At 42.9% G+C, this 25,296-nt stretch overlaps 1 protein-coding gene across 1 annotated transcript; it reads right to left on the reverse strand.

Annotated features, from left to right (window-relative positions):
* Positions 1-9,041: 9,041 nt before the first annotated feature.
* On the reverse strand, positions 9,042-18,913 carry PDK4 (pyruvate dehydrogenase kinase 4). The gene is made up of 11 exons (XM_068673987.1): positions 18,650-18,913; positions 17,985-18,126; positions 16,930-17,001; positions 16,196-16,380; positions 15,632-15,721; positions 15,049-15,126; positions 14,365-14,441; positions 13,558-13,656; positions 13,159-13,269; positions 12,424-12,537; positions 9,042-11,550 (listed from the first exon to the last, which is right to left on the reverse strand). Exons 1-11 carry the CDS (start codon positions 18,816-18,818, stop codon positions 11,419-11,421), a joined length of 1,269 nt encoding a protein of 422 aa, XP_068530088.1. The 5' UTR covers positions 18,819-18,913; the 3' UTR covers positions 9,042-11,418.
* Positions 18,914-25,296: the final 6,383 nt, after the last annotated feature.

Consider the following 25,296-nt stretch of genomic DNA (forward strand, 5'->3'; position numbering starts at 1 on the left):
AGTAAACTTTTATATTTACATTTGTTTGTGCAGATGTCAGGACACTGACTGTGCAATCTGCAGCTGTTGGGTAGACGCAGTACATTACGTGCCACAGCATTATTCCTGTCTTAAAGGTACGTAATGCAGTCAAACCTGGTGTGACCTTCAGGTTGTGCAGCATTCCAGTATAAAGCTGAGAGACAATTGCTTAATTATTTTTGCTGGATTAGTTAAGAAATTATTTAGAGGGCTTAACACAGGAACATTAAGGTCTTCCCAGACCTGTTGTTTAAGACAGCATTTATGTATTATTTCAGTGTTTATGTGACTCCATGCTCCAGCATTCAGGGGCTGAATTTCCTTGAGGATGGAGATGGAGAGAGCAGCATGCCACCCCCTCCCTGCACGTGTTGGCTTCTGCACGTTTGGGGGTGATGTTTGGTACTCATGACTTTCAACCTGCATTCCCTGTGGCAGCCTACAGCCTCCCAGGGCTCATACTTTTAATATGAGTTTCAGAGCGGTTTTGTGGTTTTCTCTGAGCAGAAAATGTGCCTGCTCCCTCTTCTAGCAAGGGAGGTGGGAAGCCCTGCTGGGGCCTGGAGCCACTGCACCTCTCTGCAGGCCTGTGCCACCCAGAGCCAGGCCTGCATTTCCAAGCCCTCAGACAAAGTCCCTTGCTCATAGGGTGGGTGGGCAGATTTGGGGGGCAGGCAGCTCTCTTCTTTCATCTCTTTCCAGCTGTTTGAGACTGCATCAACACCTGGCTGACACTGTTCCCCTCCGTGTAGCACCCACACACCTCTCCTTGCTGCAGGCCATACCCAGCCCTGCCTGGCCAGCACTGAGCTGTGCACCCTGTGTCCCCTTAATGTCCTTGTCCCTCTTCCATCCTCTCACGAGCTTTGGCAGAGGTTTTCTGGCTGGAGATGACAAGGAGGAAGGCTCCTTTTTTAGCTGACCAGGACACATAAACCAGTGTCGCCTGGCCGTGCTGCTGGGTTTGCTATTAAGTGGCAGCTGGTCCTGCCTGGTGGCTGGCACCCGCCGGAGCTGCCCTTTGCAGCCCTGGCTCGATTTCAGGTGAGCTGGGTGTACTGGCCAGGCTGGGGCAAGTGGCTCCATGCCACTGCCAGCAGCACCTGGAGCAGCCTCCAACACAGGCTTGGACTTCGGCACGGCTCCTTCGAGCAGCCTTGAGAGGGAGGCAGGGAAGGAGGGAATGAGGTGGCGTGACCGGCCCGGGCGGCCTCTCGCTGACTTGACACAAACATGTTTTCAAGTCCCCGGAGCAGCCAGCAGGGAACATGCTGTCCCTGCCGTTTCGCAGCTTCTCGCTCTGGAGAGTATGAGAGCAATGCCAAGAGAGGCACCGCTGCCTCCCACGGCCCCAGTGTTTGTCCTGGAAACCAAAAAAGGGGAGAAAAAAAAAAAAAAGGATGGAGAACTGTAAGCAGAACAAAGGAGCCAGCAGCTGAACAGCAGCCACGCGTTTCCTGAAGGCTATTTTTAAGGTTTATAATCGTTCTCTCCTTATTTACAGTACTGTTCTGTGTCCTTTTATCTAGCACTGGCTGCAGATCTGCCCTCTGCTTAAACCAGCCCATTCACTTGCAAGTGTCTGGGGCTATGCTGCCTATGGGAGGCATGCTTAGCTTTTTTAGGCTCCCAGCCCCAAACAGCTGGAATAATCTTCTAGCCTTATTGAAGCAGGCCCTCACATTGTTCAGGTTTTGGACATTCTTAATCCTTTTTTTTCTAAAAAAGCCTCAACTGTGTGAAATGAGCACAAGCTGTGGCTGGTCACTGCTGTGTGCTGCCTCCAGGCGCAGGCATGCCCTTTTATCATGGTGGCACAGCCACAAGGACAAACTGACTGTTTTTCTGGGCAGGGACACACTAACACCTCAGAGCCAGCAGCAGCTCTGCTCTCAAGCTTTCCCAGCACGGACCTGGGCTTTTGATCTCACCTGGCTTGAATAGAGAGGCTCAAGATCAAAGCTTGGTGGTTTACCAGTTGCACCACATTGGATTAGCGGGACAAAGCTGAAACGAGATGTCAGCCAGCTCGATCCTTTAAATTGGCCATTTGTGCATACATGTTTCTGGTCAATGTATCTTGAATGTCTAAATGTACATCACATTCTCCTCTTCTCCCCCTAGGTGTGTCATTCAGCTGTAAATTCCTCCAGCATATGCCATCTTGCCACCCACATGGCAGGTAACACTGTGATCCTCTTCTCTGATCCTACGCTCTGAAGGAGTTAAAAATGAGTATGTTGTTTGTCTTCTAGAGGCCTCCAGGAGTGGATATGTCTCCCTGTTGACCAGCTGCTCAAACCATTTTGGCTCTGTTCACAGTTCACTGGTGTCAACTGGAAGCTTTTCATAGATTTCAGTGGGCGTAGTGTGAGGTCTAAAAATGAATGATTATTGCTCTAATGTTCATAATTTACATTGCTTAGTAAGTTGATCACAATTTATAGTACACTTTGTACTGCCTGACAAAGAAAAGATAAAGGTTTATCATAGGTTAGAAGCATGTTACAGAGAACAGTGTTCACTATGGAAAGTATAGTCACAGCAGCAGAAGTTCTTGGATCTGCTTATAGACACCCTATTGCTATATTAGTTATATTCTATAAAAATGAGAACAATAACTGCTTCTGAAAGCTATTACCTTACAAAAAGACTTTTAAAAGTGAAAACTTAATATATTGTACACTAATGTATTTTGGTTCTGCTAGAAATATTGGCCTAAAAAAAGAAAACTCAAACTTCCAGCGTTAACGTACATCAAAAAAAAAAGTAAAGAAGAGCATATATTTTAGCTTTTCATTGTCAACAGCTTTGCTGAACCTCCTCCCTGTTCTTATGAAATGAAATGACCTCCCTCTGACAGAACATGCTGTTGAGGACAGAACTTCCCCCCAGACTCTCATTTCCTATAGCAGTGGCTGTGTTCATTCCTGGGAGGAAATGGGAGGATCCGTGGTTCTTTGCTGCTCTGTTTGACTGCAGTGGTGTAGATTTAAAGTCAAGGCACATCCTCTCCCTTAGCATCAATACTCTCAGGTGGAGAATATGATTCTGCTGTAGAGGAAAGGAGAAGGCAAGGACAACTCTTTGGAGAAGGATAAAAACATCTCTTTCAGTCACTGCTAAATGCTAATCTCTGTAATATAATTTCCAAGGTCTCCCTGCAGCAATTTGTGGTGCTCCAGTGAACAGTTTTGCCATTTCTCCAGCTGTTTTAGCATGGATGTTGTCATTCAAGAGAATATGCAGAAGGTGATAAGATTTTTTTTGCTTAAGTGAACTGATCATCCAGTGGCCTTGAAAAATCATCAAAAGCTTTTGGAAGTGTGACATGCACTGTCCCCATCGTTCTGCCACAAAAGATAAACTCAGAGTGTGCACAGACTGGCACGAGAGCAGGAATGGGAATAGCAGAGGAACAGGAGGGCAAGGCCATAGAGGCAAAGCACATGAAGTTATTTGGACCAGTGGAAATTTTCTGGTCATCTCCACAAATAATACAAATTATGAAAACTTAAGAGTGTCCCTGGTCACATTTTCAAAATGAAGCTTTCTTCATCATGTGTTTATGTAAAACCTGAGGTGAAGTTGATTAGAAACAAGGGAGAGTTAGACAATTTTATATCAGGTCCTAACTACGCACAAACAAGTTCTTCTGTGTCAACAAACCAAATCTAAGTTTTATGCCTGAGCAAACAGCTTCCTATGGTCTGTGAAGCAATGGCACGTTAATATCCAGAGTGGCATAAACCATCCGATCCACCCCAGCACGAAGGTTGAATTCCTCCAATAATACCTCTTGTAAGCAGGGGAGTGGCAGTGTGCCACCAATATCCTTTGCCATGCGTGCTATGGTTTGAGCTGCACGCTACACTGATTGGAGGAAAGGACAAGTATCCCTGCCAGGTATCCCGGACTGTTTACCAGCAAATTTGTTAAAAATCAACCAGTAGTGTTGTGGATGGCGGTGCTGCTAGAAAAGAGAAAGCTGCAAGCACTCAAAAAAGGGCTTTCAATGCAACTGGGTTCTTGATATGCCTAATACTGTTTAATAGTCAGTACCAGATGCAGTTAACTCCTAATTTTCTGTCAGGCTAGCAAGTAATCGGGTGTCCCATGCAGAGTGAGCGTTGCTCCCACAGGCTGTGTGAGCTCAGACAGAGCTCTCAGGTGCCTGCATTGCTGCCACGCAGGGTGCAGGGCCCCAGGTGATGAGCCTCGCTGTCTTCTGCTGCTGTGTGGCACCACATCCAGCCCCAAACCCAGACAGAGCTGTGATGGGAAATGCAGTGCAGTGGTGATGAGCTTCACAGAGGCATCTCCAGGCTGACACAGCTTGTGCAGGCAGCCTGTGGGGTTCCTCTGCAATGTTCCCGCTGGCATAAATATTGCCTGGGATTTTCCATTATCTATCCACTGTGGCCAGCAATGGCAGCGGTGATGTTGTTTTGAACTCGGTGTATCTGCAGCCTCCCACAGCCTCCCAGAATTAGCAAGGGGGCCTGAGTCATCTACCTAAACATACACGTTCACCGACACTTGAGAAAGCTGAGGGCATCCATACAAGGCATGTGCATGGGCCTGGCGGACGTGACAAAGGACTTGCAGCAGATCTCTCCTCGTAGGGAGGGACAAATGAGAGGCAGGCCTTCTCACATAGCATCGGGTGACTATTTTTAGGCAACTGAATTGGCTGGGAGTCAGCTCACAGCTGAAGCCGTCTAAATGCAGGTGCCTACATGTGCCCCCAGTATCCATGGTCCCACCACAGGCAGTTGAGCTCAGCCGCTGAAGCCAGGAGAGCTATGAGCTGGCTAAATGGAGGTGTCTGCTTTGGGAGGAGCTGAAAGCCTTCAGAGGTCCTCTGGATAGATCATCTCTAGTCACTAGAGTGGGAGCTGGACTTTCGCATAGGCACATACACGTAGGCACATACATACTAACATTTATGTGGTATCATGACAAGATGTTATACCTGGTGTGCTGAATCCTAGGTCAACGTTCTCAGTTTCAGGCCCGGACAACTAGGATGACACAGCACGGAAAGCCCAATGTGTAAACAAAGATTATTTATTTATTTATTTTTACTGGCTTGTCTTATTTGAGCCTCCCAGGCAGGGCCTATCTGGATGTATCACATTCACATAACTTAAGGTGTGGCAGCCCAAGCTCTCCCTCAGCTCCATGAGGATGCTTGGCATCCTTTCTCTCTCTCTCTCTCTTTCTTTCCTTCTTTCTTTCTTTCCTTCTTTCTTTCTTTCTTTCTTTCTTTTTCTTTCTTTCTTTCTTTCTTTCTTTCTTTCTTTCTTTCTTTCTTTCTTTCTTTCTTTCTTTCTTTCTTTCTTTCTTTCTTTCTTTCAAGGAATATGTAGGAGAGGTGAAGAGGAGCAGCTACTGATAACTTATACATATTATTCTACTTTATTAAAAAAAAAAAAAATCATTAAGAGTTATGAGAATGTTCCAAACCCACAGGACTGTGTTCCAGCCTCTTGTTATGCCATCCAGCATTTGAGAGCAAAGAATTTGTCCAGAGAAGGGCGACGAAGCTGGTGAGGGGCCTGGAGAACAAGTCCTACAAGGAGCGGCTGAGGGAGCTGGGCTTGTTCAGCCTGGAGAAGAGGAGGCTCAGAGGCGACCTTATTGCCCTTTATAAGTACATTAAAGGAGGCTGTAGCGAGGTGGGGGTTGGCCTGTTCTCCCATGTGCCTAGTGACAGGACGAGGGGGAATGGGCTAAAGTTGCGCCAGGGGAGTTTTAGGTTAGATGTTAGGAAGAACTTCTTTACTGAAAGGGTTGTTAGGCACTGGAACAGGCTGCCCAGGGAGGTGGTGGAGTCACCATCCCTGGAGGTCTTTAAAAGACTTTTAGATGTAGAGCTTAGGGATATGGTTTAGTGGGGACTGTTAGCGTTAGGTCAGAGGTTGGACTCGATGATCTTGAGGTCTCTTCCAACCTAGAAATTCTGTGATTCTGTGATTCTGTAATTCAGACTCCCTGCAGGGCTTTTCTGCCCCTTCATCCCTCTAAGGTGAGTGGAGAGAAGCAGGGCTGATGGAAACTGCCTGCCGCAGTGCCGGCAGGGTGTCCTGCTCACTCTCTGTTGACTGAGCGGAGGAGCAGCACCTGGCCAGGTGCTGAGTAAGTCATTCTGTCACGAGCACGCATGCCAGCACAGACACGCAAAGCCACTTTATGTCCCGTAATACAGGACTGGGATATGGGCATTTAAAATTGTGTTGCCAGCTTCTAGGGAATGCAAAATCAAAGACGTTAACAGAAAAGCGCTCCCTCCTCTTTACACCACAGCTCCTTCTCCCACCGCCTTTACCCCCCAGCCCCAAAATCAGATGAGCCAAGAAATGTCAAAAACTGCCAACTTCTACCTTCTGTTTGCCAAAATTACTTTGGGGTTTCATGGCAGAGCGTTACTGGGGGCTATAACCTGATGACTCAAGCCACCGTCACCCGCTGTAAGGGGAAAAAAAAAATTGTTTTTCCAGTCTGGTAGTGTTTCTTATCAAAGGTATCAAAGCTTATATTGTAATAACGCTATGGGAAGGACGTTATCGCCCACTAAGGGCAAAGTCTGGTGTATTTGAAAGCTTGGTTAAATGATAGGAAAGAGATGATAACGAACAAGCCCTTATCAGGCGCCGGGGAGATTAATTTGGAGGTGTGCCCAAGGCACTAGTAACAAAATCAGTGTAAGCATTTTAGTTAACGAGCTGGAAGAGAAAACACTGGATGCTTTTGTGTGGTTTCTGTTGACTTCAGGAACCTTTGTAAGGTCCAGATCAGGGGGCAAAGGGGGGAAGTGCAACATCTGCTTATCTTCTGTGAAACCAGAATGTCTTCCAGCCATGGGCAAATTTGCTGATTTCAGTGAACCTCTGACGTACTCAAAGCAAGCCAATTGCTGTACCTCCGGAGCTTTGCTGAATCAGGAGTTGGCCTCTTCCACTCAATGAGTTTATGCAGAGGAAGAAAAAAAAAAAAACGAAAAACATTACAACTTCTGGAGCCTTCTGGACAGCAGGAGGTTGTCTGGAACTAACAGCCTGCGTGCAGCCTGCCTGGGGGACACCGTGCACTGCCTGCTGGGCCACGTGCTCGTCTGGCTCATGGGGGATCTGGGCTGCACGCTGCAGAAAGGGGCTGCTGCCACATCCACAGCGTGCCTGGCTCATGCATGCACCGCGTGCATCCCCTGAACCTGCCACTGCTGGTGTACAGAGCAGGCACATGCATTTCTGCTTGGAAAAAAAGGAGGGGAAAGCTGCTAGTCCTATCTCTAGGGTTAGTAACACGGTAAAGGTGGATGGGGAAAACAGGCCTGTTTTGTTTTCTTTGCTCTTACTAAAGTCCCAGGTGCAATTAAGTTGTGGGTTGTTTCTTCTAACACACCTGTACTGATTGATGTATGTCAGGGTGGTGCTTTTCCGTAATTCCAAAATACTTGAAGTTCACACCATCTGATCTACTTCACTGGCAGTAGGGGTGGTGGGATAAAAAATTAAGAAATGGAAACAGCACACAAAGCTGTAAGTCTGTAAGTTGTAGATTTACTGCTAGACACCCAGGGTTTGGATATTTTTCACCTCTTGACTCTCAGGCTAAACACTTGTAGGTACTTTTACAGTTACTCTGTCTTTTAAAAAATCTGGGATGCAGCATATTCCTGGGAAAACACAAGCCTCTTAGAGCACCACTTGTACAGGACCTGTTTATTATGGTACAGCCTGTTCTGCCCACTAACCATCGTTGTATTCATCATTGTATTGCAAACTAGCTATTAAAAGCCCGTTGTCCTATTATTCCAGAGCTGAAACAGACTTTTTTTTTGTCATCATATGGAAGAAGTTAAGGACTGAATCCCACTGGAAGTCTGGACAGTTAGAACCAGTGCATGCTGTTAAGAGTCTCCCATTGGCAGTAAGTTTGATCCTTTCTACAGTAGCAGCCGTGGGTGATGACAGACAGAAAATCCGCTTACCAACTTGGCCTCTGAAACCACTCATTTTGGGACTACCACTGATTTATGTTAGACAACATGTTTGTTTCTCCTTCAAAACTTCAGGAAGACCTGTCTATTTCTATTCTGCAGCTAGGACTCCGTGGGGGCAGGATGCATTTTTGGAAGCAAAATGTTTGTGGAAGCAATTATTAAATATGTATTCCTGATCACAGCCTTGAGGTTGGGCAAATCAACTATCAGGAATTAACATCAAATGCTATATGATGAGAAATATGATGTTCGCATTAAGAGAATTGCTTAAGCAAGTCACTTAGCAGTGTGTTTGCCCCTCAGCTTTGTGCCAGTGAACCTGAAAGGTTTTTTTGATGACACAATTGAGGTCTAAGCCAGTTTTCTTGGAGGCAGATTTCTTAGCAACCACAAAACGCATGACTTGTGCTGTGTCTGATGCCTCTCAAAACTTCTGAGCGTCAAGATCAGATTTTGAGCTGTTACCTAGTAGCTTGGTAAGACAACTACAGCCAAGCACTGCAAGCTTCTTGCATCATAAGCCAGTTAATTTTAGCAAGGTGACTGTGATGTGTCGGCAATCCTCCTGCACCCCACCACCTTTAGGATGTTGGGTGAAAGGCAGCAAATTGCCTTCACTCATACAAGCTCACTAGCGGAAACATAAGGGTCCAAGTAATTTTGTCATTGAAGCTTTTAGAAGAAAGTTGTTCAAAGAAGCCCATTGAAACTCATTGCTCAGATCCTATCTCCCCTTAAATACTTCCTGGAATTAGGAGCAACGCAGGATTCAATCTACTTTTGATGTTTAGGACCCCCTGAAACAAGTGAGCTCCACTAGAAAGATCACCAATATCAGAAGTTACCTACTAGAAGAATTCTCCCCCCAACCAAAGAGGACCGCCCCCCCAAAAAAACAGACACACCAAATCCAGACCTCACTCACACTAAAAGCCATAATTAAACTTGCTGATTAATACTTAATATTTAAAAGCCCATGCTTGCAGTAGACTTTAAAGAAAAAAGAGAAAGATACTAGACAACCATTAAAAAGATTTTATTATAAAATTATTTAAATATCTACAAACCAGTAAAAGGCTCAAAACTACAAGTCAGGAATAAGAATTCAATAAGTGTTGAAAGACACCATTGTATCTAGGTTGATAGCCCTTAAGTATTTTTTAATACTAAAGAGATTCCACATAGGTTCCTTAAGTACTACACACATCTGTCTGCTTTGTGAATGTGTTCTGCATATACAGATTGAAAATTACACTTATCCAGAAAGCTTCTATTTGTAAGCTCTAATACACATTTGTTTACAACACTCATGTGCTTTGGCTGCTTAAAAATAGTTACAGCTCCAACCTGGGGTAGCTGCAGCTATGGTACATATATACAGTATATCATGAGATCACAACTCACATTCAAGCGTTCCCGGGTGCAGACAGTATTGTTTGTGTTTAACAACAACTACCTAGGCATTTTTTGTGACCTTGTATTCAATACAAAGTCAAAGTATTCAAGTATATTATGGCAGTGAAAGCAGCTTTTTCACACCTGTATCTTCTAAACAAAGATATTTCACTTTTGTTATCCATTTTACTCAGTAAGCTGAACTAAAATATACCTGAATTGGTGACCTTTGGTGATTGCAGCTTATTCACTGGGATAAGAGTGGCCCCAATGCAGTACTTAAGTCATCATGCTCAGTAATTATCACCAACACTTCAAGGTTTAGTTTTTGAAAGAAATACATCATAACAGAATAGTATCTTCCACTGAGAAGTTTACCCCAAGCAAGAACTTTTAGAATAAAGTTAGTTCTTGCTTTCTTATTGCTATTAAAAATTCAAGATTCACAGTATAGTATGGAGTGGGAGTGGCTTTCTGCCCAGTAAATACTAATCTGTCATACAACTGAACAAGATGCTTTAAATACTGTATTTGCAACTTCTTTCCAAGGATTGTATACACTTAAGATAATAATGCTGATCAGTCAACAAAAATTCACATAGTATTACACAGCCCCAATGAACTTTGACTGTACGGCTGGGTAACCTCCATTAGCTTCACTTTATCCTGGCATTCAGCTTACCTTGCTTACAAGGAGGGGAAAAATCTAAAGATGGGATAGGGAGAAGAGCTTACTAAAAATGGAGTATTTTCTCAACGGCTCTCTCCCACTAGCACTGTTCCTATGGCAATTCCCCATTTTGCTGTTCTCTACAGTTTTCAGTGTTGTTGATATTTTAAATCTTCACTTCACAAGCCCTTTCCATGACATAGAACAGTTCTCAGAACAGCATTCTACTCCACCACCACTGCTCCTAAAAAACTTTCAAACAGACCTTCAGTGCTCCCAGCTCTCAAGGCTGAGAATTCCCCATGTACCACATGATAGTGTGGTACGATATATATTTGGCAGACATGGTAGTAGGCAGATTTTGGTTTCGTGTATCGAGCCCACTAGTCATCTAACATCATGACAAAAGGGAATCACAGGACAACACTTTAAGTATACTGTTCCCCATGCCATGCTTGCATAACACAGACCACCAAAACCTTTCAGTACAACTTGCATGTCTCACTTCAGTTCCCAGAAAATTCTAATCTACTTGGCACTTGTTTTCCAGAGTGCTGAGATATAGGCTAACTTTATGGATGTTACAAATAAGCGGCTTTCCAATTTGTCCCTAAAAAAATCCTGATTTCCTTATGCACAGTAGCCTTGTTTCACTTGCCTTTCCATGAACAGCTTAAAATATAACTCTGAGCAAGGCTTCACATAAGAACTATTACTGGAATACAGGATTGCTTCTTTTGTTAAAATGGGACTTCCTTATACATGGAAAACACTCTCTCCCTACCTGGCAAGGGTTCACCCCCTCTTTCCCATTCAGGCTGTATTTGGATACTGTTTATAAAACAGCAGTCTTGTAGGCAAGGTAAGTGGCTATTTTCCAAATGTTATAAATACAGCTATAAAGTATGAGTGCAACTATCTACCTGAGGAGTTCTGTAATAAGATGAACTGCTGATATCTATTCTAGGAGAAATATATATACCAGCCTAACTGATATTTATCAGTATCCAGAATTCAAGCATTAGACAGGACTCAATTGCACGCTTCTACCACATCAAATGTTTGATCACAGGAATAGCCTGAATTTCCTCTATACACACCTCTTCTTAAAAGACATATGTACTTGAATTTTCTTCAGCCCGAAGTACACAGAAGCATTTCACATTTAATGCATACAGCCTAGGCTATAACATCCTTAGCTTCTTACTCTTTTGCCAGTCCTGAAACTGAAGAATTTGCCTGTTTGAAGGTAGCTAAGTACTTCCAAACACTAGTCCTTGAGAAGCCAGCTTGATCCCGTTGGGTGCCTCAGATACCAACTTCTTCAGAGAGCTGCACTCTGTTTTGGGCCTCTGCTTGGCACACACCAGTCATCTGCCTCTGATGTAGCTTGGTAATGCTTAGAAGCAGACTTGTTGAAGACTGGGAGTTTTTCTACTGATTCTGTTGATAGGGCCTAAAAACAAGAAGAGTTACTCAGTTTTTCCCCTCTCAGTAATACCACTTTACAAAAGTTGACACAGTATGCTTCAACTGCCAAGTCAGTGACAAAGTTGTTTACACAAACGTTTCTGTAATAGATACCGAAGCAAGTTAACTATAGCATCTAAGATTGCAATGAGTACTTCGGCAGGACAAATGTCGTGACTTCAAATCACGTTTATGCATTTTTATAGGCCTTAGAAGATATTCTGTAAGCTATTTTCAATATAATGCTGAAAGCAATGTATAAGAACTTTACAGAAGTACAAAGAAGCTTCAAGATGTGATCCCTTCCTACTTCCGTATTCTTCTGCTAAAAGAATAGCTTGTGTTTATTAGGGAGTGATATGTGCCAGACTATGATTCAATATTACTAATAACCAAGTCGCATATATGGGCTATATGGCAGATGCTGAATAGGAAAGTCTGTATGAACTAATACTAAAAATGCCTGGTTGTCAGAGTAAAAAAAAGCACAGTAAAGAAAATGGATCTGTTTCTCACATCTTTCTATTTCTGTTACTTCACTTTTCCCTGGTATTTTATATTCCGTGAATCGGTAAATATGAAATCTATCAATACAGGGAACCCCCTGAATTTGATTTAAAGCTCTTAGCAGTATGCATTCAAGTAGACTTGTTATAGCTGTTTTTTTTTGTTTGTTTGTTTTTTGTTTTTTACTTCTAAGGACCAGTTAGAAAGTTTACTGGCATTTCTTAATGAAAATGAAGTCATTTTCTACTTATAAGCAGAGAATTTGTTCACTTCATGATACTGAAGTAGTCACCTCACTGCATTAGTGGAATTTATCAGTATTTATTTTATTAAACCAAATCAAAACACATACCTTCAAGTAGATAATAGCATCTGTTCCATAGCCACATATGGAGTAGAGATTTAGGTCTCCTTGAAAGTATTTAGCATATAGACGGGAGATTGGCAAGCCATACCCAAAGCCAGCCTAAAAAGAAATTAAAACAAAATTATTTACTAGCTCTTAGGACTTAAGACAGCTGGAAAATGTTCAGAGACTTTAGACTGTTAAAGTCTTTTGTAATTCTCTTAAAAGAAAGGAGTTTTCTAATCAGTTTCACATGCAAATTGACTATTTGAAAAGAATCTCTATTGAGGAGGAAAGGTACATATACAGGTGTCACTTTTACACATTAAACTTCTGTATTTCCCTGACTAGTTTTTGCTAGCACATCTTGATTACTGGAAGGTTATTACTAGAGTGTAACTATATTCTATACCTATTCCAGTAGTGCTTGCCTCTGCAAATATAGTATTTCTTTTAAGTTCAATAACTGAGAGGAAGTGAAGAACAAGTAAATTATTGTCATTGGAGTAAAAGAAATGAGGCTCAGGTAGGACTATGCTTCCATTTATACCTTTAAAAACTCATTTTGTCCATTAAGCAAGAGTTAATGCTAAAGAGATCTAAGATCTATGACACTGGGTCTTAATATACTCCACAGAGCAGTAGGGCAGATATAGGGTTTCAGTATTTGTTATTAACCTATCAATCTGCCCCATATTTATGGTAACCTCATTAGCAACATGAGCATTAGAGTAAACTTACAAGAGGAGTATTTCGGCCATCATCCATCCTTGGCCTTGGTGCTGTGGAATACATGTAGCTGAACAGCTGCTCAATTTTCCTCACTGGAACACCACCGCCTCTGTCAGAGATCTGATTTAAGAGGAAATAAAAATTAACTATGATCACGTACTAAAACTGATATTTAAAGCGTTGGTATTTAAACAAACCCTCCAGCAGTAAGAAGTGCTATTTGTTTCACACCAGATTATTTTCCAGTTAGATAATTGCTCTATATGTAGGCTATCAGCAGAAAGCTTATGCCTTGTATCTTTGATCTGTTGTCACAGAACTTGTAGCAAGTTACTCTAATAAAATTTGCTGCGACATGTGAAACCAAAGATTACATAAAGCCCATATTGTAGCTGGCCAAGAAGATACCTTAATTGCCAAGTCTTCTTGTCCTAGAACAACTGTTACTTCAATTGGAGAGAGGGAAGGACTGTTTTCTTGAAATTCAACTGTTGCCCTCATTGAGTTCTGTGGAAATGAAGGTTACCATCATCAGAAAGCATTCAATCTGTGCACTTAATCACATCACTTTAATACTCCTGTTATTATGCAGAGGCTGAGCATTTACCATCCACTTCTACCACTGCCTAGCTTCAAGAAGAGACGCTTAGCAACTAAGCATAACAAGAACCAAAGTCTCACACTTAAGACTCCACTCCACTTCAGAGATTACATTGTTTTGATGAACACCAAACTAGGCTAATATCTCTTAAATAAACTAAATCCATGAAGTGTCAGCAGGTCTCTAGGAAAAAAAAGAGTTGAGCTCAACAGTTGCTAAAAACTGTCAGAACTCCACATCCCTTGTTGGCAGCACATAGTTCAGCCCCATTCAATGCATTTCCTACTCCACAGGAAGGCACTACAGCAAAACTGCTCTATAAGTGTAGTCTAAAAGCAAAAGGCTTTCAGAGTGGTTGTCACAGCCTCATGTCCCACTTTTACTCCTTCTCTCCCTTCCTCTTCCCCCAGTTACCACTACATCAAAGTGTCCAAATATCCTCCAACAAACTGCAGTCATTGTTTTCCCAATTGCCAAAGCAATCCCCCCACATTAGAAATTTTTCGAGATCTGTCCTATGCACAGCTCTATTTCACTCAGGTCTAGCTAGATATTTTAAATATTGATGCTCCTGCTCAGAATACTGAAGGAAGAAACAGCATATACTGACATACCTTAAAGAGCTCAAAAAGCATGTGAAAGAGATGAGATGGAACATACACAATGTTAATTGGCTCTCCTGGAAATTTTCCTAGATGAAGAGAAAGAGACAAGCAATACTTAGCAGGGAGATAAAATTTGGATACAATACCAACAATTTTTACAATAAGCAAACAAGAAAACAAGAAAAAGTCTTAATTTGGGGGTATATCCCCACCACCACCAAACGAAGGAGTTTGTATACTCACAACAATGCTTAGGTGGTAATCAACACATGCTTAGTAACAGTTTAGTTTCAAGTAAAGTTCAGTTTCATCAGTAAATAGAGATTCAGAAGACTGCCCAAGATCAGATACATGCAGGCAGCTTAGACTAGAACCAAGGTTTCACAGTAGACTCCCTTTCCCACCTGAGGAGTAGAACTCCTCTCTAGCAACCTATTTTACTGTTACAGCCTAGTCTTCCTCATCTCAACTTTGTAAATACCACCTCAGGACATGTAGTGTTAGAGATACAGTGACATCTGAGTTCAAACACAGTAGATTAAATGAGGCACTTAGAACAAAGGGAAGAGGAACCACCACACAAGAAGTCAACCGGTATGTACCATCATGGCTATAGAAGTGGGAGCCTTTTGATTGAGTAAACACAGCAATTTGATCACAATAGGAAGAGAGACATAGAAGCCCTCATCTTACCATTCACTTGTTTAAGTTTTAGCTCTGGAGATGTTAAGTAATACTGGTCACATAGCATCTTGGAACTTTCAAAAGCATCTGAAATATTTAAAATACATGAAATGAAGTATTAAATGCTGTAGAACCAATGCATAGCAAAATACGATTTCTAACTGCAATAGCTGCTAACATGACACGGACTAAGCCTGTGTTTCACAGGGGATGATAATATTGCACCTACACTGTATGCACTGGAACTGAGACTAAGTAGGCAATTATAACAGTATGGGGAAGTCTTCAGCACTATTTGGTGATTCTGTAAAAACAGATGCATCTGGGGTATGGATTAAGAGCAAATAATGCTGATTTCAACACCAGAGGTTTAATTCCTTCTTCATCTGTTACTTACTAGGCCTTATTCAGACATTTTTTACTGCTGCTTTGTATTTTAGATTCTGTCCTACAAAAACTCATGTTTTGATAGACTGCTTTCAGCTCTTTCAACAAGAAACAGTCAGCATCCTATTACACTTGCTGGTTACCCAGTCTGCTTGCAAGCAGATAAATACTGATCACATAAAAATTACGGCATCAGAACACTTACCATTCACTACTTCAACAACATCACAGCAAGGATCAATACTTCCAATGTGCCTTGGGTGCCCTGAGCTGGATTTATCATCAAAAAGAAGTGCTGTTTTGGATGAAAACAAATATTGTATTTAATCACAAATACTGTACTATTTGAAAATTAAGTTTATATTAAAACAGTGCAATCATATCATGTAGTCACATAAGATGGTTTGCTGGCAGTGGATTGCCTTTTTAATATCTAAAAAGGCATAGATAGCACTACAGTGGTAGTATCTGTGTAGATACAAAGACTTTTCAGATGTAAAGGAGATCCCTGCATTTTCCATAAAACTTATTTTCTAGACTACAGTCTAATTACAGTAAGTTCTCCCATTACTTTAAGTCATGCACTTTAACTTTTCAGCATCAGTTATCCGATGCAGATCTCCAACAGTTCTAAGAAACATTTGCATTAAAATGTTTTTCACTAAATTGAAGGCAGTGGATTGGAACTAGATGATCTTTAAGGTCCCTTCCAACCCAAAGCATTCTATGATTCTATGAAGTGTTTCCTCAGTTAAGAATTTCTACTTACTGTGTTGGTTCATGAGCATCCGGGTGGAAATACGGCTCATATAAAAGCGATCCAAGAAATACTGAATGTTTTGATTGGTGACAGGATCTACTTTAAACATATCTTTGTATTCAATTACTCCTTGTGCCATTGTAGGGACCACATCATGATGTCTGTTTCGGACTCTAATTAGTGTATCTATAAAGCTAAGTAAAAAAAAATCTCATTAGAACTTTGTTCTAAGACTACATAAAGGCAAGCTGTGTACGAAAGTCCTTATCTAATCCAGCAACACAGATAAGTAAAGTAGCCTTAATGTTCAGAGAATGAAAAATAGACTGTATTTTTAAATTGACCTACATTGACCTACACCAGAAATAGGATATTTTTAATATAAACAGTGTAATCATTACTCATGTCAAATTTATTGCCTGCTTCCTCATGCATAAGAGTTTAAGCAGGAGAATGCAGGGAGTTAAGATGACCCCTAGCTGACAGCTTGGAAAGAAGCAGGGACACGACATCAAGTATATTTTTTGTTGATCTTTGTTAGACAGTTCAGGAGGCACTACACCCTCAGAACCAAGCTGCCAAAGGTCATCTATGTGCAGTATTGCTCAACATATTGTTTGTGAGATGCTCAGCAATTCATGCTAAATTACTAAACTCAGTTCAGGACAGTGATCTTTCTGAAGCGACAATATGAAAAATAGAGCATATGATTGAAAGCTCAATGAAACAAATGGAAAACTTACTCAGATAATACTTTCTGGTCATCTGGGCTTTTTTGATGGAACTCAACCAGCTCCATTAGACTTTGGATGTACCTATTAAAAAAATAAAATGAATAGGATATTTCATTAGTCTAGGAACAGTAAAGACACAGTATTGTCCAAGTTATTACCCTTAACAAGTCAGCTAAGAGTCTGAAATATCTTTGAAGTATCTAAATTCCATCTAAGCATGGAAACAGTCACTTCTGCCTGAACCCTAGAAGTCATGCAAGTTTTCTCATGCCTGCCACCCGGACAAGAATTTAAAACATCACTTTAACATCGGCTCCTCTTACAGTTTTAGAGAAGAGGGGCATTTCAAAAGAAGATCAAAATAATGAATAATAATGGAAGCCACCTGAGCAAAAGTTTTTCCAAGTCTAATCAGCTTTGTCACAAGCTAAGCACTTGAGCCTCTTTGCTGATGTCTGACAGCCTTGACGCATATTGCAAAGGCGCAACTGTAGTTTGCTAGATTATGAACGTTTCTGGATCTTACTCTAATGCTTTTGCCCTTTGTGTCAGCCTTCTTTGCAAGTGCTGCAGTTGTGCCAGTAGAGCAAGGTTAAATCAGATCCAATCACCCTGTCAACCACAAGGTGAATGTTAACTGAATTCTAAGATGCATGGGCCAAGGTGATTTGCTGCAGAATGGCTGTTCTGCTACAGTTCCATCAGTGAGAGATCCAAACAAAAATAGAGCCAGCTCTTCCATTTCCATGTAACTCTGAGGGTCTGTGCATGTTATGAGAGAAGAGAGCACTGTCTTCTCACTTAAAAAGCAGAGTTGTGTTCTAACAGCAAATTCTAAACTGTTAAGCAATGTTTTAAAAACAACAACATGACCACATTGCGATTTCAGTTTAATTTTAGCACACCACTCAAGTGTAGAACAGCTTGCACTTAAGCTTTGATGAATGAACTGCATTTCTAGTTTATTTTGTTAGTGTCTTCTGTTATTCAAAAAAGAGTCTACAACAACAAAGTTGTTGGAGCTGTGTTATTCTGCAGGCCCAGTTCAAGCAGTTCTTACTTACCAGCTTTTTACTAACTGCACCGATGGTGTGCTTAGCAATCTGTCAGGAAGAAGATCGATTTCCCTCAGTATGTTTGCAAACCTCACAGGAAGCTCTTGTCTCAGAAAGGCAAAGGAAGTTCTCTCGCATCCATTCGTTGAGCCTACAAAGCAAATCCAACCAAAGAAAATGTTGTGTGTTGGGGGAAAGAGAGAAATCACAACATAAATTTCTGTCTCTCTGCAGACTTGAGGACTATAATCCTTTGCAATCATCATGGCAATGCTGGCCAGTTCTCCTGCGTGTGGGTTTGCAGGGCAGCAGCACGCTGCCCACCCAAGGGAGGCACGTTTGTAGGTTTCCCATTTTGCCAGTGGGGCTCCGTAATCCTCCGGGAGAGCCTCCGCAGCCCTGTAAACACGGGCTCCTCCAGGCCAGCGCCGCTAAGGGCAGGCTGGGCGGCTGCCAGCAGGGCACTGCAGTCGGGTACAGGCTGTTCTGTGCTCGCTGCTGCCGCCCCCATGCCCCAAACCCCATCAAGGGCCCAGCACAGAGCCCGGCAACCGCTGCGCAGCCCTCAGAGGGCGCCTGAGGAGAGGGGCGGCGGCGCCTCCCCTCACCCAAAACACCCCCCCCGGCCACCCCCCGGCCCCAGGGTGAGCCCGGAGCGGCTCCGTGGCTCTCACCGAAGTCCAGCAGCTGCTTGATAGAGAGCGGCGAGGGGGAGAAGCGGGAGAACTGCTCCACCTCCCGCGGCAGCCGGCTGCTGCTGCTGCTGCCGCCACGGCCGGCGCTGCTGCTGCCAGCCCCCGCCAGGGGAGCCGCGCTGCGCAGGGCGATGCGAGCCGCCTTCATCGCTGCCAGGGGTCGCTGAGGGTCTTGAGGGGTCTCCGAGGATCTTTTGGGATCGGTCGGGCTATAGCTGCCCTGTGGCGAGCGGCGGCACCGCCGCCCCTAAGTAGAGCCCGCGGCGGGCGGGGCTCCCTCAGGCCCGGCCCCGCCGCCCATGACGGGGCCTCGCCTCACAGGCGGCTCGTGACGGCCGCTGGCGGGGCGCCCCCGGCACCTGGCATCGAGCCCCGGCCGCTGACCTTGGGTGTGCTCCGGGAGGCCCCCGAGGGGCAGCGAGGGGGTGGTGTCCTGCTGTCGGTCCTGAGGGCACGCTGGTGGAGGGGATATCCAAACGGGGAGCCGCTATGAGGTGTGCAGGCTTCTTCCCTGCGCTAAATGCAGGGGGTACTGCGGTTGTTGAAAGCCCAAGCTTTGTGTGGAGAGTACACTGAAGCACAAAGGGAGCAAAAGTGGATCCTAAGCACACAGTTTGACATGTAGGTCATTGCCATAACCTGGGTTAACGGTGACCAAATACCTCCAGACAGCTGCTTCAGTGACGCACTGGCTGCAAATCGCCAAGTGACCCTTACTTACTCTTTCTGGAGCTGACCTAATAATTGATCGGCTGAACCGCTCTTTCACTATTAGCTTATCTTCCAGGGTCACAGATGTGCTGGGAAAAGTCTCAACAACTTTCCTCTTTAGTGGAGAGAGAACCTGGAAGTCCAGCGTTGCCTGGGATTTTCCCAGGCTGTTGGGTCTACGTCACCAAAGACAGAGTTTGCAGAGCGTAACTTCCAGCAGAGGAGTTCCTGACATCCTGAATCTCGGTCATCAACAGCATGACCACGATAAAACAACAATACAAAATACAAATCCACACTACAAAATAACCTAGCTTTAATACATACATATAACTTCAGTCCAAATGTAATATATACATGTTTACAGACAGTGCTGTACACGTTTGTATACATATACACAAATATTTATGCTTTTTCATGGGAAGCAAGATATATTCCTAAAAAGAAATCTACATACTTTGATACTCAGTGGAAAACACTTCAGCTTATCATTGGATATGTTTTTGAAGCTTTATCTTGTTTTTGTCTTCCTAGTCATTAATCTATTATCACTGCCTAGTGTTCTACTTCCTAGTACTTGCTGGTTTATTATTTTATTGCTCTGTTATTGTTCCAACAGATAGATCAGGTTTTACCACAGCGGTAGAATATTGGCGTATGAAATGTGAAATAAAGCAAAATGCAGGCGCCTTATGATAGCAAACATAACCTTTCTGATTTTTCTTGTGTTTTTCTGAAGTTGAAAATCTGGGAAAGGATGATGGGGTTTGCTTTTGACTGGTTTAACTTTGCTTACCTGCAAGTTGCAGATGACTCTTGGAAGTGCAAATATCCAACACAGTTGTTTTAATTATGGAGCATGGGTATGACAGCTCTTCTTTTGCTTTAGTTTGTTCCTAAAGCTACTAACGAAGGCAAAGCAAGAATCTCACAATCAACATTTTGCAATAAAATCTGTGTCAAGAAGTCTTCTACAGTATGCAGTTATTCTAAGTTATAATGTCACTGTTTCTGTTCCTATTGAGATACTTTATTTTAATTTACTGGCTGGTGACCCTGTTTAGTATAAGTAACTTGTATTACCTTTGTGAGTAGACTTACTACACTCTCTATTCTGAACAGAAGAATGTTTATTAGAAATAATTCCTGTTGTTTGCATATTTTTTTTAATTACCAGAACTTGTTTTCTCATAGTTTTTCTGGTAGTTAAATGCCATAAGGGATGAACAAAAATCTTGCATGCTCAGTTTAGCTCATAACAAACCGTACAACTGTAGTTGCAGGAAATATAGGAAACATGTTGCCTTCCTCAATTAGTGAAAGGGCAAGGCTCCAGTAATTCAAAACTTGGAAGCTTTTCAAAACAAAGCAAACTTCTACAAGAATGTTATATATCCACAACCCAGCAACTAAGAGTTTTATTGCTCTGGAAGAACTGTGTCTCCTTCATAATGCTTCTCAATGTATATGATAAGTAATACCTTGCAGTAGCTTCTGAGCAATATAACTTTTCACTCATGTAAACAGAAACAATACATTTGGGACACAATTGGTTGAGTAATGGCCAAGAAAGATAAGTTTTATATGTGAAGTTAACACTATATGGGGATTCACTGTCAGCCAAGCTGCATGTCAAGAAGACTAGGCTGTGAAAGCTGAACCAGTTCAAATAACTCTACCATCTGTCCCAGCTAAAGTACTGTTTGTTCCCGCTTTCTTTCCTCTCTAAACCACCATTTCCCTCTCCTCATGAAGCCCCTGTGCACGTGACAGCTCTAAGTGCTGGTGTCAGGGAACAGCATTTTGATAGTGAAGAACAGTGTCAGGTTCCTAACTGCAGCATTCATTGGATATGGTCTAATTTCTGCTATTTCAATATTTTGTTGTCCTGAACTGCCCTGGGGCATGTTTTGAAAGGCAATAATAATGCTCTCCGTCACTCAGTCACAGCCTAGGCAGTGTTGCTGACTGTCCCTAAGGAAATGGAGCTATGTGAACACTGCTTTTTTAGCACAACAGCGAGGTCCAGACCAGTCAAATGATTGACGCGTGGATTCCTGTCTGTTTTCCCCCTAAATGCCATCCTCTGCACTCAGCTATGTTCCTCCTTGATTTTCCGTATGCCATCCGGGTGCCGGAGACACATCGTGCTGCACTGAGGTCAGAGCAGTGTTCCTGGCAAGCCAGGATACGTGACAAGTGGCTGTGCTGCTGGTGTCTGACAGAAGGTCTCTTGGCTGTTTTTACCTTACCTTTTCCTCTGTGGGGACACAAATTTAAGGCTCTTCTCCCTCACCCAGCTGCCAACGAGTGCTAGAAGCACAACGTGCTGTTCTGGGGTGACACCTCTCCTGACCAGCCAGGATATGTGTGATGACAGCTGGCGGGGTTGCTGCTCTGTAGTGGAATGAGCTTTGGATGAGTTTCTCTTGCCTTTTCCTCAATGTGGACCAAAATATGAATCCCTCCTCCCTAAACCCTCTGCCAGTTTGCACAGTTAGTGGGAAGGCAATTATCCGGTCAGATTTGGCTGTGGCGGGGCAGTGGTTAGCAGGGCTGGTTGGCCAAACAGGTCAACAGGCAGCGCTGAAGTTCTTCCCCTCAGGGAACCAGGGGAACCTCCCCACATCTTCTAGGGATGGAGACAGCTTCCAAGTCAGCGTTTTAAAATAGGGGTAAACAGTGACCCAGCGTGAGCGGTATGTCAGGGTGGAAACTAACAGTACCACTGGGAAGTTCTGAATGTAAATGGAAGCAGCGGTCTGGTGACTGAGGGGTGTGAGTTGTACCTCAGCACTCAAAGAAATTTCCAGCAGCACCGCGGGCAAAGGGCTCCCCCCCCTGCACTTACGCGGTGGGATCGATACTTTAATCCGGCAACACGTTTGTGTTCTAAATATTTATGCATTCCTGCGGGTGGAAAAAAAAGTCAGAAATAGCCCGCAAACAAGGGTCATATCTTCCTGTTCTCGTCTTTCTATCTGCCGCCGGGAGCTGCCCAGGGCTCCCGGCCCGACAGAAATAGCAGAAGTAGGTGAAAGTTTGCGGCGCGGCACACAAACAGGCTGCCGGGCCAGGCCCTGCTGCCGAGTTCAGTGAGGGAAAGGTCGTGCTGCTCGGGCGCTTGCGCCGCCTCATATCTCCCAAAAGTCAAGAGTACAGTAGCTGGATCGCTTTCCTGCCGCGGCGCTGGCCGGCAGCCTGCCCGCAGCTGTAAACAGCCTTCAGCACGCCCGTGGCAGCTGGGCGGCCCCAAGTGGGAGACACCCTGACTTCTGGTCGTCGTTCGTGTCTGAAATGTTGTGTTCACCGCTTCAAAAATCAGGGGGAAGGGCAGCGGATTTTCCAAATTAGCATTTGGGAAACGTAGCTAGGGACTCGCATGAGACAAGCCGTCGGTGAGTGTAAGCATAGCAAAAAGAGGGAGAAAACCAATCGGGAGGGTAGCTGTACCTCCAGGAAAAAGTCCAGGACACAAACAGCAATAAAACATGACTCACTCCAAGTATTTATGCTGAAAAGCTTGTCACTAGGGCGCGCTGAATTCAGGAGGCTGCAGACTAGGTGAGAGAATAGCAACCCTCAGCCAAGAACCCACCGCAGAGGGAAGGCAGGTGAATTGTCAGGTGGGCTGGGGATGACCTAAAGTATGTAGTTAGACAAAAAATGCCCTTCTCTAGCCTCAGCTGGCTACCTTAGCAGTTCCTGTGGAAGAACATGTGCCATCCTCTATGATGAAGGAAAAAAAGGAGGAAAGGCACCATCAGGACAGCTACTGGTATGGGATGAGGCTGCCTTTTCTCTGAACAGCCCTGCCCTAAAGAAGAGCTCCTGGGGAAAGGTGGACAGCATGAGCTAAGTCAGAAAATATGAATGATGGCAGGGGAATACAGCTTTTAAGCCCCAAATATGTTTCAGCAGAATTAGAAAACAGATTATTATTTAATAAAACCAAATGGTTTGGTTTAAAAGTTTTGGATAACACATCTTAAGAGCACCACACCATTAGAGTAAGAAGCTCCACCTTCACCTGTACCCCTTACACTAGTCTTGGGCTTTGTACTGGCACACATTCTGCTTTTCCTTTTCAGCATGAGCCGTTCTGGGTGAAGATGAGATGCTTTTGCTAATTCTTTTGTATCTGCTGGCCTTGATGCTGTTGTCTGAGGCTGCTCTTAGCAAGCATTCTATTTCCACAGTTGTTGCCTCTCCGCATCCCTTTCATCAGATCTGTAAGAATTTATTTTCTTTTAATGTCCAAGTTAGGAACTCAATTGAGAAATGTAGTCCAGGAAGTACTGAGACAAGACGAGAGACATCATCTAGAAGAGGACTTGCTGCGTTGCTCTCTGGCCATCTTTTCCCAAGAGATGTGAGTTCATGGGTATTACTGGAATGCTGCCTGCTCCTCGTGTTTCAGGTTACCCAAAGGAAGTTTGTTTCCTGTTTGCAACATCATGAGTGTTATTACTGAAGTGTGAACTTGCAGATATTCAAAGACTGAATTTCTATAATACACATGACAGAAGGTATCCACACAGTAAGCTAATGAAATTTTTCTTATCTGATGAAATGCATAACCTCAGGCTACATCATAATAGCTGCGGTTAAATACGAAAATGAAGTTTGTGTGTTAAGAGTCCTGGTAAAGAAACAGGATAATAAAAAAATGTTGCACAGCACAATTAAGATTGTTTGCCACTGGTTCTGAAATAGTACTGCAATGTTTGTCTGTCATATGACTAACAGGCCTCTAATTATGGGTAAATCATTGACTGCAACATTGCTGGAACATTAAGAAAAGCCTAAACAAGGGAAGCTTTCCATTAGTTGTAGGATTGTTTGAATCTTGTGGTATACTAGACTCTAACAAAATAGACAGAGTTTCACTATGCAGTATTAGTATGTTTTATTCTTGCTGTAATTCCTTTATGTCCTTTATTACTCTACCCACATTGGCATTTTCAAATTAAATTTTCAATGTAGTGCATCCAATAGTCACGGAAATGAAAAATAAAATAACCAGAGCTATGCTGGTATTTGGTTTTCAGGATTTCAATACATGTAAAGTGACATAAAATGACATACTAGTTTAATTTTTCTTCATTTCACTGGTTTAAATGACACCAGTATGCTAAATGCATTGCGGTGGTTATGTTTCTATGCAAGCATTCACAAACATAAGTCATTTAGTTTCTGTATGGGAAAAGACCCCTAGACATTCAAAAACACTGAAAGTAGGTTTTTAATCAGCATGTTCATTTGTTTTAAAAATGTTTGAAATATGCACAGATGCAAATCTTGATTCCCTCCTGTTTGGAAACTAATACATTAATACAAATAATAAAACCAACGACACATTTGCAGGCATTGGTTTCATGAAGCCTTTTTTGGGAAAAAAAAATAGTAACATATAATAGCAGTATGTTACAATATGCTAGTCATACTAGCAGGAGAACACAGTCTGTGAAATAGAGGTGAGAAATGTCTTTCTCTCCTGTGAAACCAATTGAATTACGAACTTAAATGGAAAAAGATGCATTGATAACAATATAGGTTTTCAGTGCACAAAAATAGATTTATCTGAAATGTTCAAGATCTCTACTTACACCTGATAGGAAACATTATAATTTCTCTTCATACAGTCACACTGCTGCTGTTGATGTGTGAATTGTCAAGCCTTCCATTTCACAGCTAGTCATTATTAATACGTACTTAAGTAGGTTTGAATACTTGGGGATTTCTTCATTCCTAGAAAGAAATATAAGCTTACACTCTGGTTCATTCAGCATTGGAGGGAAGTTATGACATTTTAATAATCAAATCAATTAATAAATCTACTTTAAATTGCTGGATGATAAACTAGCAAAGAGAAAACTTGGTGAACAGCACCAGAGGTCTTGCTGGCTTTCAGC

Source organism: Anas acuta, chromosome 2 (genome assembly GCF_963932015.1).
Source record: "Anas acuta chromosome 2, bAnaAcu1.1, whole genome shotgun sequence".
NCBI lineage: Eukaryota > Metazoa > Chordata > Aves > Anseriformes > Anatidae > Anas > Anas acuta.